This window comes from Dermacentor silvarum, chromosome 3, assembly GCF_013339745.2.
Source record: "Dermacentor silvarum isolate Dsil-2018 chromosome 3, BIME_Dsil_1.4, whole genome shotgun sequence".
NCBI lineage: Eukaryota > Metazoa > Arthropoda > Arachnida > Ixodida > Ixodidae > Dermacentor > Dermacentor silvarum.
The window spans coordinates 204,745,903-204,763,115 of NC_051156.1; the positions used below are offsets into that span (position 1 = coordinate 204,745,903).

The 17,213-nt window shown below is 46.8% G+C and overlaps 1 protein-coding gene across 1 annotated transcript in view; it reads right to left on the reverse strand.

Moving 5' to 3' along the window:
* The window catches only part of LOC119445167 (scoloptoxin SSD14-like), a 49,218-nt gene that overhangs the window by 21,050 nt on the left and 10,955 nt on the right, over positions 1–17,213 (reverse strand). The window contains exons 2-6 of the mRNA XM_037709491.2: positions 15,788–15,966; positions 11,221–11,343; positions 10,164–10,261; positions 9,298–9,490; positions 1,801–1,964 (exon numbers count right to left, since the gene is read on the reverse strand). Coding sequence (XP_037565419.2) covers positions 1,801–1,964; positions 9,298–9,490; positions 10,164–10,261; positions 11,221–11,343; positions 15,788–15,966 — 757 coding nt within the window. The remainder of the gene's footprint in view (positions 1–1,800; positions 1,965–9,297; positions 9,491–10,163; positions 10,262–11,220; positions 11,344–15,787; positions 15,967–17,213) is intronic.

Consider the following 17,213-nt stretch of genomic DNA (forward strand, 5'->3'; position numbering starts at 1 on the left):
GCACGGACTCAACCCGGCAGAACGACTTCTTTTCAGTTGCGGTTAGTGCGGAACACTAGACAATTGATTTATCTTGATTCCCCTTTTTGAAGATCGGGTTATCATTGTCCTGGTTACCGGTTCAGAGTTACCCTGGCACCCATTTATTTCGGTTTGAGTGTAGTATTGTTCTGGTTACCGCGACATGACCCGATCCTCAGAAATTTTGATAAACGTAAAAATAACTGAAGTGTTATTTTTCGGTTTCAGTCATGCTTAGAACCACGCATGCAAACTAATTGTGACTTTAAAAAATGAGAAAGTCTGCCCCTGCGCTCTTTACATAAATGCTTCAGAGCTGCGCTTGGGCGCTTGTTTTGTAAGCATCTATAAACAAAATTCACTACAGCTAAAATTCACTTTTAGCATCTAAATGTCAATTATCAAGATTCAATTTAGCATCTACAGCAAAAATTCACTAATTAACATTTCAATTGTTCACTTTATTAGATGTTGCAATTTTGAAATTAGGGAGTTGCGAAGTCACGCCTGCTTATAGCGAAAATGTCACGACTAGAGAAAATACTGACATCTGCGACCCCAAATTGTAGTGTACACGAAATATATTTCCGTTCTTGTTCAAAGTTTCACACCATACAGGAATCCTCAGAGAGTATGCTGTATACAGTAAATACAACGCCAATGAATAATTCAGCGCATTTTGGAAGCGAATAGCTCAAAAGTGATGCTAGTTTATGGATTTTTATAGAAAATTGGTCTTCCCAAACTCTTTGTTTCAATTTCGGAATTTCCCTGTCAATATTTAAAACATCTATTACTACCCATTTAAACAGCTACATGGTAAATTTAGATTGTGATGCTCGTAATGCCCGCCTGTATATGTCCAACTGAACGAATTGAAGTGCGTTATCTTTCACAAGCGATCTTGCAAAAATCCGTCCCATCTAAAACAAAACAACCAAGAAACAAGACAGGCAGGCGGTACAGGTGTGAAAGAAATGGAAATATCAGACGGTAACATACACTCGCGCATGCAACTACTCGATGAGAATCCATGCGATCGCTGCACTGACACATTAACTGCTATTGCGTACTGTGTACAACACGAATCAATTTCATGGCTTCTTTCACGCAAAAGAACCAGCTCGGCGGACTGCATTGCGATGACCGAACTCAGTGTCCATGGATTGTATTTTGCGAAGATACGTCAGGTGTATATGCAATGTTCCAGGTTTGCAGTTCGAAGATGACCATTCCATATTGCGTTTACTAACTTCCTTTGCTATGAAGGAACACACAAAACTGTCCTGGAGAGCAACGCGGTGCTTCATTTGAGCGCAGGTAGGCAAACTATATCAGGAGTGCACCGTGTTATGCCTTATACTATGTCGAAAGTGCGCGCCCGGAAGATAGCGCCAGCGTATGTCCTTGCCCCCAAAAGCTCTCACGAGGGAGGAATGCGAAAATCTCCCGAACAGCTAACCGCATGCTACCATCGGTAACACCCGGTCGCACCACAAGAGGGTAGCGTTTTACCAGTTGGTTCTCGCAGCTATGTTAGACTGCACTTTTTCTGAGACCGGACCCCCCCCCCCCCTCCCCCCGCTTTAACGGGTTACAAGAAGTCCCCAGAGAATACTGACTGCAACAAATGTGTGCGTAATTTTGGAAAAAGAAAGCCCAAAACGCTGAAACTTGAGTCTATAGGAACATGAAGTGAGACATGTCTGTATAAGGCAGCCCATAAATTGAACGCGAACAGCGTAAATACGGTGAAATATGTCTCCGTAAGCGCTTTACCTGCATTCTTGATGTTCGTGTCGATCTCATCGGCGAGTTCCTGTTTGTACAGGTACTCCGGCCCCTTTTCGGACAGCTTCGTCAGCAGCTCGGCAAGTCGCGTCTGGACGAGCTTCTCTCCGCTGCGCAGCAGGGCGCCGGTCTCACTGTTGGAGAACCGCTTCCTGCATCACCGAAAGGGGCCATACTTGTCGAACCAAGTATCTTTATCTTCATAATGGGGACATCAATTTATACTTCACAAGCGCTTAAAAGGGTCTAAGAACGAACAGTCTGAACTCACGGCGCAAACAAACTCAGCTCGAGTCTCGCGCCAAAGCGATGGCAGTGCCCACATTGCTGCTCGCGCGGTCTGTGCTACAATCGCCTTGTGATAAAGTTTCACACAGTGAAGTACTAGAGGAAAATTGGCGCGCGTGACTGCGTGAGCGCCCAAATTGCGGTTAAGGTAGGGCCGAAGGGACAGACATTACATTTGATGCGTTTGAACGTACATAGAGATTGTATGGGTTTGTCTTCGGGACATGAAAGTTCTCGCGCTTTCTTATATTAGCCCGCGTCGAGATATATTAGCCCGCTTCGAGCCAGTTTCGTAAGCAGCTCGGCGAGTTGCTTCTGGACGAGTTTCTCTCCACTGCGCAGCAGGGCGTCGGTCTCGCTGTTGGAGAACCGCTTCCTGTAGAGTAGCAGTCTGGCTCAGTTGGTACATACTGAATAGTAAAAACCAGTCAAAAGACGAAGGACAGGGAACAGACGTGGCACACACGACGACAGTTGTTAGTCCAGTCGTCGTGTGTGCCACGTCTCTTCCCTGTCCTTCGTCTTTTGACTGGTTTTTACTATTCAACCACTTCCTGCATCACCGAAAGGGGTCCATACTTGTAGAAATAAGTATCTTTATCTTCATAATTCTTATCTACTTTCTTTCTTTCAGCATTTTATTGAGAAATCGATATGGCAGTTGCCGCGTTGTTCGCATATACTCTGTTGTGCGATGATCTTCATATAATATTCACTAGTGTCCTACCACGTGTACTTTTTCCTGTTAGTTTTCATCTCAATTGTACCTGAAGCATTGACTGTATTGATCTTGCGCGCTATTACGTTGTGCAAATAAAGCTTTTGTTACCTTGATGCTTTATTTCTTTAATTCTTAAATAGCGCTTGTTTTACGTTGCTAAAGTCGTAGTTTCCCTCTCACCGAATGCTTTACGAAGACCTGCAAGATATTCATCAATAAATACATTTTCTAAAAAATGAAAATAAGCATGCCGCAAGCAGGCACGCGGATAACAGACTAGTAGTTTTGTGTTCGGTGTAGTTAATGTCTCGATCATACTGCTCATAATTATGATAATGCCTGATTGAGCAACAACTATGTTATACTAATAAGCGAGTAAATATTCGCACAAGTTAATATTTCAGGCTTCGCGCAATTTCTTTCCGCTCCTTGCCACCTTGAATCTGTGGAAAGGAACAGGCAATGGCCCGAAAACGCGCGTAGCAGAACGCATAGATCTTCTTTAATCCGCAACGGGACTTTTCTTACAGCTTGCTGCACTCTAAATAGAGCATTTATTGTGTGTTTGCAAAGGCAGTGACACTTCAACTTGAATATTTACCATTGAAATGGCGCACTTAGTCCTGCGAGTTAGGTTTATTCGTTCGCTAACAAAGCCAGCACTAGATACGTAGTTCAAAAGGTCGATGTAAGGGGCTCGTTTGGGGCTGTTCATACTTTCTACCCGTTTCCTACGAGCTCTTGCAGAGATATGCCACTTCTACAGGCCCATGTGAATGCAGTGGTTGTATGTGTGCCCAAAAAGATTACGCAGGAACTACCCTGGAGTTTTGTTTCCTTGCAGGATAGGCCAACCAATCAGAGCGAAGCACGCGCACCGCGCGCGCCGCTGGGTTCCTGGCAGCACCACGAGATGACGCTCGCCTCCGCGCATCCGCGAATAATGGCGCATCGGGAGAACTTCAGAATGGCTTCATAATAGGTTGGCGGCTGGATGATAACATCTTTTTCCTTACTCAGTGACATTGAAATATCCAGATACGAAAGGACACTGCTATATGTGGCCTTTTTGGCCATTACCGCAGCGTATGACAACGTAAACCGCAACATATTGCGGGATATTCTGAAAGCGGAAGGCATAGGCAACGAGTGCATACAGCTTTTGAGGGATATATACCTAGGAAAACCGCAAACGATATGACTCTCGCTCTCTCTCTCTCTCTCTCTATATATATATATATATATATATATATATATATATATATAGCGCAGTCGAGGTCGGCAGAATACCAGATGGGATGATGTAGTTAGGAAATTTGCAGGCGGAAGTTGGAATAAGCTAGCACAAGACAGGGGTAATTGGAGATCGCAGGGAGAGGCAGTGGACATAAAATATAGGCTGATTATATATATATATATATATATATATATATTGAATTACTATAGTACAATAAGTGAAAAAGCCTGAAATTGAGTCTCTCCGTTGTTTGTATATTTAACAGACAAATACATATTTTTCAATCACACATAGTGAGCAATGGGGACCCGAAAATCATTTGAATTTGCATTTATTTCTTGACACTAAATAAAATCTGTATACAATGCAGGGACAAAAGGCCGTGAGTGCCCAGAAGTCCCTGATCCCGCCCAGTAGCAGCAGAGCAGCGCACATAAAGAATACCCATTTGTTAAGGACAATTTGGCTTTTGGCTGTTTAAGTTTTTATACAGCACAAATGTACCGCTAGTTAAGTTAATAAGTATTGTAGAGATTTTACACAACAAAGCGCAATCAACGTAAATGTCTTCCAATATTCACAAGAAAGAAAGACAGCAGATATGCGCGACCTTGGAGAATTAAAACCAAATTTCCAGCGACGCTGTTTCTTTCGAATAGTTTAAATAAAAGTTTGTTTCTTGTAATGATATCGCATGGCTTCTAAAAGTTGCCCGTATTTGACAATTCCGTCTGAAACCTTGTCTGCATGTAATGCTTTGGAGCGCCGCTTGTTGGACATGTTTAAAAACCCAGTAATTCATTAACACATGTTACTTAGCCATAACATTTACAATGAATTGTGTACTCCCTCTCTACTCTTCTGCGCCCCCCCCCCTCTCCTTGCCCACGCCAATTTCATTCAGTTTGATAGCGGTTGAGTTCACAGTTCTTCCAGGGAAGCGGGGATAAATTCTGCTTTGTTCGTAAAACACATAAAGCTCCGGATCGCTTCCTTGCGTACATTGCTGCAAATATCATCATGTATCCTGTCTTTGAAGCTTACTTACATAGGCCTATACCACGCCCTTTATCTTCGTCAAATATAAACAATGTGTATTGTTTAGTTCACCGAGGACATCGCTGAAACCAACTAGTAACGCCTCATGACGCATGAAAAATAGGGGGAAAACACGATGGCTCAGTAATTATTTGCAACGCTTATAACTAGACCAGGAACGCAAAAATTTTGTCGCACATTGGGCACTTACTATGACCCCCTCTCCCTCCCCTTTCCACGAAATACAAATCTGTTATAACCAACAGTTGTGTCGGGACACTGGGAAGTGTATATATAGCAGAGAGTCGCCATATCACAAGCTATAACTATTGAATAAGAATATTTTTACACACTGCGTTTGATCCAACCTCATTTAGCTTCGCACACAGTTTTCATAGCGTACCACCAAATTTCACTAAACTTTGTATTCGTGCCCTTTATAGTTCTGTAAGGGCAGTGGGCTCAATTCTGCCCCACTCGTTAGACAGGCTCATAACACACTAGAGTGCTTGCATAAGTAAACTATTGCGAAAGTCCGAATTACTCATCTATTTTGAACTTTACCTACACATCAAACATTATACCTGGTCCTCAAAGTCACAAACCACAAAGAGGCTGCTTCCTTTGGTTCAGTTCGCGTACGGCAGTTCGCGTACGGCAGCGCGCCTCTTCTTCTGTCGTGCGCTACACCCGCGGCCTACCCATGGTGACGGCCGGGAATGCATTGCGTGACGCGCGTAATGCAATGCAGATATATACAGTTCGTCCGGATAGCGTGGCATTGCAGTTCCTATTGTTCTTATCGGTACAACTGCGAATGTAAACTGTAGTGTTCTACGATACGCATGTCATGTGCCGTTGTTCTATTGTGTGCGCAGATATTTCCACTGTGTAAGTTGGCTTTCCTGCAGTGCGTACATAGAAAGCTCAGATTTAAAACACCGCGCCACGCATAATTTACCGAGGATACTGGGGGGAGGGGGGGGGGGGGGGGGGGGGGGACAACTGAATGCCAGTGTGTAACGCATAAAAAAATGGAAGAAAGCGAGTATTCAGTAACTGTTTTTTGAGCCCTAAGCAACCTACACAGTCCAAATTTTCGGTACAAGTCACTAAAAAGTGGCCTTTATTTCTTCAAAATATGAAATGTCTGCTGTTCTTGCTCCTGCCGGGAAACGAGTAGCAGTATAGCTCTTATTTAGAAATGGTCTGAAAATTAAATCGAAAAATCAGAAGTGACACATGCCTTTATAAAAGCTCCAGTTGAGTGTTCTATTGGTATTGAAATGGCTCTGCACGTTCGACTAAGGTCACTTTCACGAGAATATCTACGATAAGTCTTGATTACACAATGAAATTCAACAGTTCTACCTGTAAGTGGTTTGGTTAGATTTTTCATGGTGCTAAGATACTGAGACTACAACGCTATGTAAGCTATCTCTCGATGGAGATTCAAAAGTTATAGCATTTGATAATCCAACGAGTTCATGTCGTAAAAGGCACACCAATCGTTGGGCGCGGCTCATTATAATACTTTATCCGGACCTCTCCCTCCTCTCGCCCGCAGGGTAAATATGGCAAGCCCATTAGGTTTTGAAATACGGTTAGTCGGACCCAAAAAAACTGGGCATGGTGCAAGTAGCGGAAGCGGAAATTTGTTTTGGCGGGAACTGTCCAGTGCCAGGCCTTCTCCGCAATGCGAGCGTGTATGGCGAATCACGCGCGTCGCCCGCTACAGCGCGTCACGAGGAGGAACAAAAGACAATCCTCGCTACCCAAGCAGGGGATACGTATATAGTAAAGAAAAGCATTACTTGCGTGGCCACTCTAGTACGAAATAAAATTTTTATTCAGCTGCAGTTTTGTTGAACTTTCCAGCGTGCAGCCGAAAGTGCCCACTTTTAAGAGTGGGGGCGGGGGAGGGGGGGGGGGGGAGGGGGAGTGGAGGGGGAGTGGAGGGGGGCTAATGGCATACTTTGCTCCCCTCCCCACTTTTTTTTTTTTTTGACAGTGGAGGGGGGGGGGGAGCAGGTGCCCACCCTCCCCCAGTAGATACGCCTATGACCAGCAAGTACGCGATCGTCATAGCAAGTAACATGGCACCAAAGAACGTCAAGCGCAAACTCAGAGAGGCTGAGACAATCTCATGGGTGGCGGCAATGGAAAAGAAACCTGCATGAGTAACTACTCCAGAAGCAAAAACGACATCATGAAAGAAAAAATTTATGATAACTCAAAGGGAAGCTGTTTACTTTTCGAAGCAAGATCAGGATACCTTAGAACGCGCACTTATAAAGCGAGGTGCAACAAGAAGAAGAAGCATGTGCGTGCTGCGGTAAAGGTAAGGAAACGATGGCACACGTTTCATTAGCATGTGAAGATATCTTCCCAGCGGTCGATTCAGGCTTATCTGGCCTCCTTCAAGCCCCTGGGTTCAGCGAGAGCGGGGTAAACATGTCCGCAATAGACATTAGTAAGAGGCGATTGGAAGTTTGGTGGAAGAAAAATTAGTGAGACGACAAACAACGGAGGCGTACAAAAGCAAAGTTCCCAATATAGATTCAGAAAGTTTGGCGACGAAGAATAATGGCGTCTTTTCTCTCTCTCTCTCTCTCTCTCTCTCTCTCTTTAAGATAGGCAGGACATTGGGCAAAATAATAACAAGAACCTGGTGGCGAAAACCCCTCGCTCCGTTCCAAAGGAGACGCTTATAGCATCTATCCATCCATCCATTCATCCACCCTCAGCAGAGGCGGCGCCGGCCGTGCGGAGGAAAGAAATAAACAGAGCCGGAAAGTTCGCCTTCGCGCATCCACTGCTGCGCGATAATGAGGAATGAAACGTTTATTGCGGATAGAATGGATTCTAATTGCTCTACGTACGTGTGTCCGTGCTGCCTCTGAAATCACGATGTGTTCAAGGCGTCAGTCGTACTCTCTAGTAGTCAGCAACTCCGCTTAACAAAAGGCTCGGTGTAATTTGTGTTTGTAATTTGTAATTTGTAATTTGCGGGTAATTTGCGGGTAATTTGCGGACGCGCGTGCACTCGCATTTCGACTCTTTATGCACTCGCATAAAGTTTCGCTGTGTACAGATTCTAACTCATCGGATCTGCGGCATTTTTTTTTATGGATCGTGTCGTGTTAGGCGTTAGGGACGGACTGACCGACGGACAGATTTCCTGCGTGAATCGCTGAAGAATGTTACACATTACAAGATTACCGCATTTGAGAATCAATAGCCGCCAGCACGCGTTTTGCCCCTCGAACACTTTCAGCAGTCATTTCCTTGTCAGTAAGGGATCATATAGCCGCGCAATATTCTGTTTTTCTCGCCTCATCCAAGCAGTACTAGCAGCAGTACCGAAGTGCGCGAAAGTCTTCTCGACGCATGAAAAGACCTCGGATGAGAACGCCTCGGTGCGGAGAAGAGGACAGTCACGCCCACCGCCGAACTTGCGCTCTCTCTGCGCGAATGGGACTGCCCGAGCAAAACCTGCCAGCGCGCATAAATCTCGGTGTCCATGAAAGCGGGCAATCTATCAACTAATCACAACGCCAATTCATACCTCGACACAGTGTATCTAGTTTAGTCAAAGCATTCCAGTTGAAACACTGCCGCAACGACCCCTAGTATCCTGGCTGCAACTTTCTTCCGACTGCTATCAATCTAGCAGCACCACTTGACAAGGATATTCACATTGTAGATACGACGCTCGCAGCAGGCGGGCCCCTATATAGCGCGCACCCTCCTCCCCTAGTTCGGCATTAGCGTGGGCGCTGTGATTGCGTCAGTGCACCGTCCGATCTTGGAGGCCACGTTCCTTGCAACTTCGATCCAAATCGGCCGCGAAGCTTCGGGCGGAAAGCGAAGAACCCATTGTCAGCGACATTAGCAAGCGCGTTTAGGGAAGCAGCGATTGAAGCGCGACTAGGTGACGAGAGAACAAACATTCATACAGAAAAGTTAGGCTGTTGTTTAGAACGATACAGTTCGATTTCATTCAACTAAAATAAGGTTCCTAATCAATGTCACATACGCGTTGCGAAGAAAGAAACGACCGCCCGCTATATAAGGGGGCGTTCATGCCCCTATCAATTGCAATGCAGTGCAGCTCTTATGCGTGCTGAAACGCGTGCTCCTAACGTTCACGTTCATCCGAATTTCGCGAAATAGCTAAATAAACCTCTCGTTTTCTTACCTGAGGGCAGGCGACACGTTCAGTACATTCTCGTTGTTCGCAAGGGCGTCGGCTAGGTGCGATCCGATGGTGAAACCCTCCCTGGCCAGGCGGATGGCTGGCTGGAAGACGTCCTCCCAGGGAAGCTTCCCTACCTTGGTGTGCAGAGCCTTCATTCCTGCCAGCGCTCCCGGCACGATCGCCGCGCTGGCACCTGGAAGGACAGAATGCGGCGATAAAAAGGACAATAAAGAAAAAAACACTAACCACTCGAGACCGAAAACGTGTTCTTTCATAACGCTATATGCTTTCATTTCGCGACAACAAGTTGCATATTAGAAAAGTAAATTGATGTCCAAGTCCTCTTTTGGTCGTGCCAAAACCCCCAGCGCTCGTACGTCAAGATAAGGTCTCCCCGCCACCCTCCGTCCCACAATATCATCTGCCAACGGTTCACTTCTATAACCCACGTTGTCGCCTGTGTACAGCTCTTACCCTCATGCCAACCATTATCCTATGCATCGCTGCCTGCTCCTTTGCTAATTTTCATATGATTACCCAACGTGCATTATCCCAGGAAAGACACTAAAGGTATATAGGTATTATATATATATATATATATATATATATATATATATATATGTTACTCTCTGGTCATCCAATACGATTCTTACTAAATTTCAGGTTTAAAATTCAAAACTGAATTGATGTGGGGCACTGCACAACGACGAGCGCCTTTGCAGTCCATCCCCACCGGTATGCAGCTGCTGCAGATAGGAATCACCCCCATGGCCACAGCAGCACCCACTGAGCCACCTCGGCGAGTGCTCCACATTTTCCAAACATTATCAGGCTTATCCTCAACCCTCTGGTTTTGAAGAACGTACCGAGTTTCAAGGCAGACGCATTGGCTGAGAACATATCCGGTGTGACGCTTCTCGGGGACACTCCCAGGGCGTCCAAGGCTTCAACTTTCATCGTAGAACTGAGACCGACAGAGAACAATTCAGTGATTTATTATTTCTTCGAGAAGACTCGCGTGTACAAGTCGCAATGCATTCGTAATCGGAACTTCCGCGTTGATGCAGAGCTCTGTGCGACCGAGGAATGAGAAACAGTTCACATCCGCGCAATAAACAATGGTGGCGCAAGTGTAGGATCATAATACCACCGAGACGGTATGAGAACTGGGCGAGTTGGCATGGGTTCATAGTTAGGAAAGAGCGAATGAAGAGGGACGACTAAAACCTACAAACCATCCTGTATAATTTTCCTCGTTTTTTTTTTTTTCGTTTTTTTTCCCCCAGTCATCATTGCCCCATCAAGCTTTCTTATCCACGAGAGGCGCTATTCCGGCGACAATATGATAAGGGGATCAAAGACGTCGCCAGCTCGATAAATGTCAAAAACGATGCACTCCAGCCATCGATGGACTGACAGTTAGCTGGGATTTTCGTCCCGGCATTATACCGGGATCCATATTTGAGCAGTGCACAAGCTAACAAAGACAACAGAAAGAGGGTGGTCAAGCGAATGTCCCGTCCTGTTTCTGTTGAACTTGTTAATTTGTGCATTGCTAAAATTTAATAGTTTAAAGCTCGGTCAGTTTACCATTTATCTGTTATTGTAAAGGCTGTTTCACGAAATGCATCCGAAGTTCCGAAAGAAAGAAATAGGCGATTTCAAACAAATAAATGCTTTTTCTCTAGATTGCTTTCACCCTAAAGTCACACGCTTAAAAATTACTCGATGTAGTAGTTACACAAATAATTATGGAAATTAGACCAAATAATGTCTTAACCAAGAAAGCTACTCGAATCACCGAAATGGATGACTGGAAGCGCGCCCTCCGAGGAGCTCATAACAGTTTCCTGAATTGCGAAAAACATGCAGCGGGTGTCATCGCAAGTTGTCATGACCATGTGTGCGTGTAATCCGGCTCACTTGTTATAAAATACGGCCATCAGACCACCGCCGATGCCGGTGAGATGCGGTGCGGTGACGCCCATGCACAGCAACGCGGCCACGGCGGCGTCCCCAATGGCGCCGTCCATGTCGAACATCTCTCTGCGGATAGCGGGGTGAAACGAAGCCAGCTACAAGTTAGAAGAGCACTGTTGCGTGTTTACGAAGCTGTAGTAATTGTACAAAACACACTTTTTGGGTGTAAAAGGATGCCACCTGGCAAGCATGAAGGTTGAGGAGCATAAGGTCGTATGATTTGATACTATTGACCCTTTTGTGCCTCAATTGTCTCCGTTGGCTCCATGTTTACACTGGATGTACATGTGCCCCGACTATATGGTGGAGTAAAGCCAACTTCAGGCGTCCGTGAGCCACACAAATAATGACGCCAGGGCCTCTTCTTAGTTTTTCCTTCCTCCCTGGCACGTCGTGATGTTTACAGGGTGAAAACCAGGGGTAAAAGCTGTCGATTGGTCGGTCGTCGTGGAACAACAGCTCAAACATGACAAGAGCCGATTGTCTGTTGCCGGAATGGTGGGAGGCTCGCCACATAGACTTCTGCAATAATTACTGGAGGGAACTACTCTAACACTGCGATCGCTGAGCAACCATTGGAATGATGGTTAGTGCATGGACTTGTCTTCGTGCTAGTGACACGATACGTACTTGTTGCTTTCTTTATTATGCTTCATCTGCCTTCATTGTCCTGAAGTTAAATTGAATATGTACTTGTATTAATGCAGAAGACTCTGCAGAAGACAATCGCTACTAATTACAGCGGTTCCGCCTATCAAGAAGGCCAAATCGAGGCGCCATGCGTCTCAACGCGCTCGATTGCCCGTGAGAAATTCACAAGAGTGTCCTAAACCACTTGAAGATACATGCGTGCGTGGCGTAATTGTTTCCAAATAAGGCTTCTGTACTAGACGTTCTATGTTCGAATCCTGCCGTAGGACAATTTTAATGGTGTTAATTTAATTATTTATAACACTTGTAATGAATAAGAAGAACAGGAAGCAAGCATCAGAGGGACGCTATCATCGATACAGGACGCGAGCGCAGATCACAAGCTCATGGAGCCGAAACCTTAGTTCCCTCGAAACTGCGTTGGTTTTTCGCCTGTCGCTTGCCGGCAATAAATCTCCTTATCAAAGTGGTGAGGTGCCGGGGGTATACCCTCTTCAAACCTGGAGCTCCGAAGCCGGACGTTGCCCACCGCCGTTCCGACAATGCCTGATGACGCCACCCAGCTTACAAAGACCAAGCTTACACTGATCCCCTTAAAGCCGGCTTCACTTCGAAAGAGAAATGCATTGCTGGGAAAACGTTTTTCAGGGGCAATAGAAGGCGTTTTATATTAAAGTGTGAAGGCCCTAGCACTTTTTTAACACGAAAGTGTTTTATGCCGGGGACCACCAGGACTTCACTGACGTATTTCCGTCACGGAAATACGTCATAGAACATAATACAAAGAAAGAAACCAGAAGAAAAAGTTCCACAAACATGAAAAATTTGGAAATCGAACCCACGACCTCTCGGTCCGCGACGATAGATCGCCGAGCGTTTAACCCATTGCGCCACAAACGCTTTGCAGAGAGGTACACAGACGCGCCTTATATATCTAACACTCCTCCGTGTACCCGCGCTCTTGCTCGGGGCGGTGCCGCCGCCTACGAGCAGAAAAGATAAGTACTGCATTATGACAATAACGCGCACCGACAGTGAACGCTTCGGTGGTCTCAGCACTACGACGCCTCGATACAGTGTACTAGAAGGGGCAGTGCAGCGGGCGGCATTCTCCGCGTGGCTCCCGCGGCGGCGCCAGTAGCGGCGGCGCTGCGATCGACCACTCTTGAAGAGAAGCAGACGACACTCGTATCCACTGCGACGCTCGTGTATGCTTGGCGCGCGCTGGAAACGTTGTTCAGATTTTTGCCCGTAAGCACTTAGTTTACTTAGTCTGTATTGTCTGCTTATGATAAAAAAATACAATGCGTGCTGCTTTTTATTCTTTTTTCTTGACACAGAAGCAAAAGCAGTCTCTGAAATAACTATAGCGAGTCTATCCTCGTCGCTTTGAATGTACCCACGCTCTCGAGAGTATACGGGCAGTTTCGTCGCTACTGAACGCCATCCAAAAGAACTTTTTCGACACGTTCAGCAATCAGGATCGAGTTTGTTAAGCTTACAGAGCTTGAGGGCACAGACGAGTCTACGATCGCGAGCGAGCAGATTCTAACTGTACATAATCGCAATCGGCTGGTCGCTGTGACAGGGGAATTAAACGTAGCTAGTTGCGTGCCGTTGATGCAATGCACATAGTCTCTAACAATGAAGCGCTGCTCAAAATGTAGCTCACACACTGCGGAATCCGGTGTAAGCCTCTTATCGCCTCTATGCAAATTGCGTTCCCAAACGCTTCTTCGCTCCGGGTCTGCGGGCGCTTTAAACAGTGAAAACTTCACCGTTTCTTTACTTCGCGAATACCCTGTGCTGCACCCAGGGGCGAAGCAATGGTTTAAGCGTTGCTTACGAGCCACTCGCGCGATTTAGCACTACACATTTAGACAAAAGCGGGAGAAACACCCCCTGACAAGCACTTCCCAGCCACGAAGCAAGCAACCGCATTCAAGAGTGGGCGATTGCAGCGCCGCCGCTTCTTTCGCCACCGGCGGCGTCAGGCGCCCTATGGGCCGCTGGCTCCGCCCGCTGCACTGCCCCTTCTAGTACACTGTAGCCTCGATGCCAGCATTCGAAGGGACGCTGGCATCAAGAAGCACTACCAACGCCACCTAGGTGGCGTTCACCGTACTCAGCACAGCGGAGCGTGGCCTCCGCAATTAGCTCTGAAAATGTTTCTGAAGTTGATCGCGGAGGCTGCAATTACGACGCGCTGTACGCGCTGATTTGACTCGGTGACGATTCAGTTACGTGCTTTGTCTTGCGCGTTGTATTAGTGTGTCAGTTACGTGCTTCGTCTTTCGCGTTGTGCTAGCGTGTGCAGCGTAGTGCAGCTTCCATATGCACGACGGTTGCTCATGGTCATCGACGTTGGTAGTCGTGATGGAGGAGACGTGCCACCAGGCGTCAGCGTGGGTGCATCAACGCCTAAGGGCGCTTTAGCCACAAAACACCAATAGACATTATATATCAATGTGCAATAAACATTACACTACTTCTGTGAAGACACGTTTCACTTTCGTGTTCTATACCGATTCCTATATAAGAGTGATCAACCACATTTTTTTTATTATTTCATTAATTGGTTGCTATTGCCCCGACGCGCGCGCGTGTCCAAAACGCATTAGGCAGTCGAAGTCACAATTTGACCTGGCGTAGACAGCCTATATGCAAGCGCTGTTTTAAAACAGCGCTTGCATGTAGGCTCTCTAACCTGGCGAGGATGCGAGCGCCATCTGGATAGCATTTTGGCAAGTAAATTACCCGAGCGCACCGTGTTGGGATGGTAGAAATGCAGGAAAATGGGTTTGTGTTTGAGTTTCCTCGTAGCAGAATTATGTTTTCTCGTGCATTTAAATTTCAATCCGACGCCACCACGTCTGTAGGCTGTGGTTAAGTCGTACTTTACCATTTTTGTGACAGATTTCACTGCGAGAAATTCAATTTTTGTTCACCAAAACCCTACACCACGTGGCGGGCCTACGCGGCCGGGATGGTTGGGAATTATTTTTCCGCCACGGACGCTGACATCCGTGCACCCGCCGAGGCCCTTAACGAGGCCCTTAACGCTCTCGCGTTAAAATGCGATGCGGACGGGGCCCAATAACGCTATCGCGTTCCACTCTTGGAGGCCAAGCTTAAGCGTCCTCCAATTATTTTTTTATTTCGCCTAACGCCTGCCGTTAATAAATCCTCTTGTGACACAGTACATTGCTTAAAGTGATTAGTTCACAAAATCACAAAGCCGTCTGAAGTAAGAAGGGCGAAGCTTAGGCAAATCCACGTACTAGCCATCATTCAGACGCTGGCTGAACTTGCAGCTGCCGCAGACACTTGCACCAGAGTTTGCTCTAGTAACTATTGCATGAAACAGCCTGGTTTGCCCATTGTGCGCCACTGAGCATTTTATGAATCTTGCATTCAGCCAGCTTCGCGCGGAGGGCGATAAGGGGCGGACAGTGGAGGAGCTTTTCTTCCGGCGTGCCTGACGCGACCCGCAGCTCACACTGCCCTGCGAAGAGTTGGTGAGGGTATCCGGCAAGGGGGAGAGAGTAGCGAAGCAGGCTGAGAAACAGCGCCGGCAGAGTGCTCGTTCATCAAACGGCTGTATAACTTTGCTATTAGAGCACCATTTTAAAAAGCTATTGCGGACATATGTTGATGTTAAACGATTACCACATCAGCCACCATTTAACTCATTTTCGAGCTCAGGCTCTACTTTAGCATCATTCTCGATGGAAAGGGCAAGTTATGCACCTATACATGTATTTCAAGTGCATCCAGCGCAATATTCTAACCGTGAGCTTAGATTTATCTATTCAAACCAAGCGCTAGATTTAATTCGGCACACATTTCGAAATCTCACCTGGCGGCTTCTGCACAGTGTGGCGCGTCGCAGACGGCGGCCCACTTCTTGAACGCAATGTCATATGGCGTGCGATGAATGGGGAAGAAGTAGAAGTACCAAGACAGGGCGCTGGTGACCACGGCCAAGGGGAGAAGCACAATTGCGCAGGCGAAATATACCACCCTATTTTCATGCACCTGCGCACAGAAGGTGGAAGAAAAGGACAATTACCATGAGAAAATCCAACAGTTACAAGCTTTAGCTCGGGGTCAACTTGACTTTGCTATGCAAATGCATTTCCACAAAAACACAAAAATGGTGGTCATGGCGTCAACAGTCACTTGCCGCGCCCGCAGTACGCCGGAAGGATGGCCTCCGTGATTGATTTTCATTACTCTGACGAAGCTTCCGCCAGTGGGAAGGTGGGAGAACGTAGGGGAAAGCCTGCGATGTGAACACCACCTAGGCTTTCAAGGCTATCTTGCGAGGTGATTTGAATAAAATTCGCTTCATTTTAATTGATCAAGTCGATTTCTACCGAGATCAGCTGAGCACACAGCAGGGATTGCCTGAGATCGGCTAAAGAAATGGAAGGAGGCAACCAACCCGCGTTGCGCGCCTCACACACAGAAAGAGAGAGAGAGAGAGAAAATGTGGGCAGCTTGCACTAGTGGTGCAAGGCTGGAGTAAACAGCGGAGCTGGTGATCGACCTAGCTGCTTCCAGGTTTTACTAGGCTTGGCTAAGTTTTGCTTGGAAACGCTCGCTAAGTGCTGCTAGGCACGGTATTCCGAATCGGCTCGCCGCCGACGCGCAGATTCTCGCTTGGCCGCGCGACGTACTTCAAGATGAGCGGCTTCTTCTTCGGGTGTCCGGATCTTCTTTGGTCGTCTCATGTGAAGACTACATGCACTCGCCACAGAGTCAACCAGTATTCTGCCGCCGTCGCGGCTGCTCCAAGCTTTATCTTCCCGGTGACTTCACGGCCAAGCTGCGCCTTCACACTTGCTGGGGGGCGGCTGGTTGAAACCTGTTGACCCGCCGCCGGAGGCGCCGAGTGCAGTCATGGACACCGCGCGCATTCGGCGCGAACGCGGGGAAACGCGGACGGCGTCGGCAGCAGCTCTGCGCATTGCCTCATTGGTGCTGCTACAATTTTCCTTTCTCTCTCTCTCTCACTTTCATTTTTTCTTTCTCTCTCCCGAGCATAGCGCGCGCCACGCGCATGCTCTCCTTCCTTCTCCTTAAAGGGACACTAAAGGCAAATAAAAAGTCAAGCTAAAGTGATAGAGTAATGCTCTAGAACGTTTAAGGCATCAACATAATCGCGAACTTAACTTAAGTAATCGAGAAATTGTGGTAAATGCAGGACACGATAAGAGACTCCCCAGGGACATGTTCAGGTACTTATGGAACTCCTCAAAAAAAAAAAATATGTCACTAGT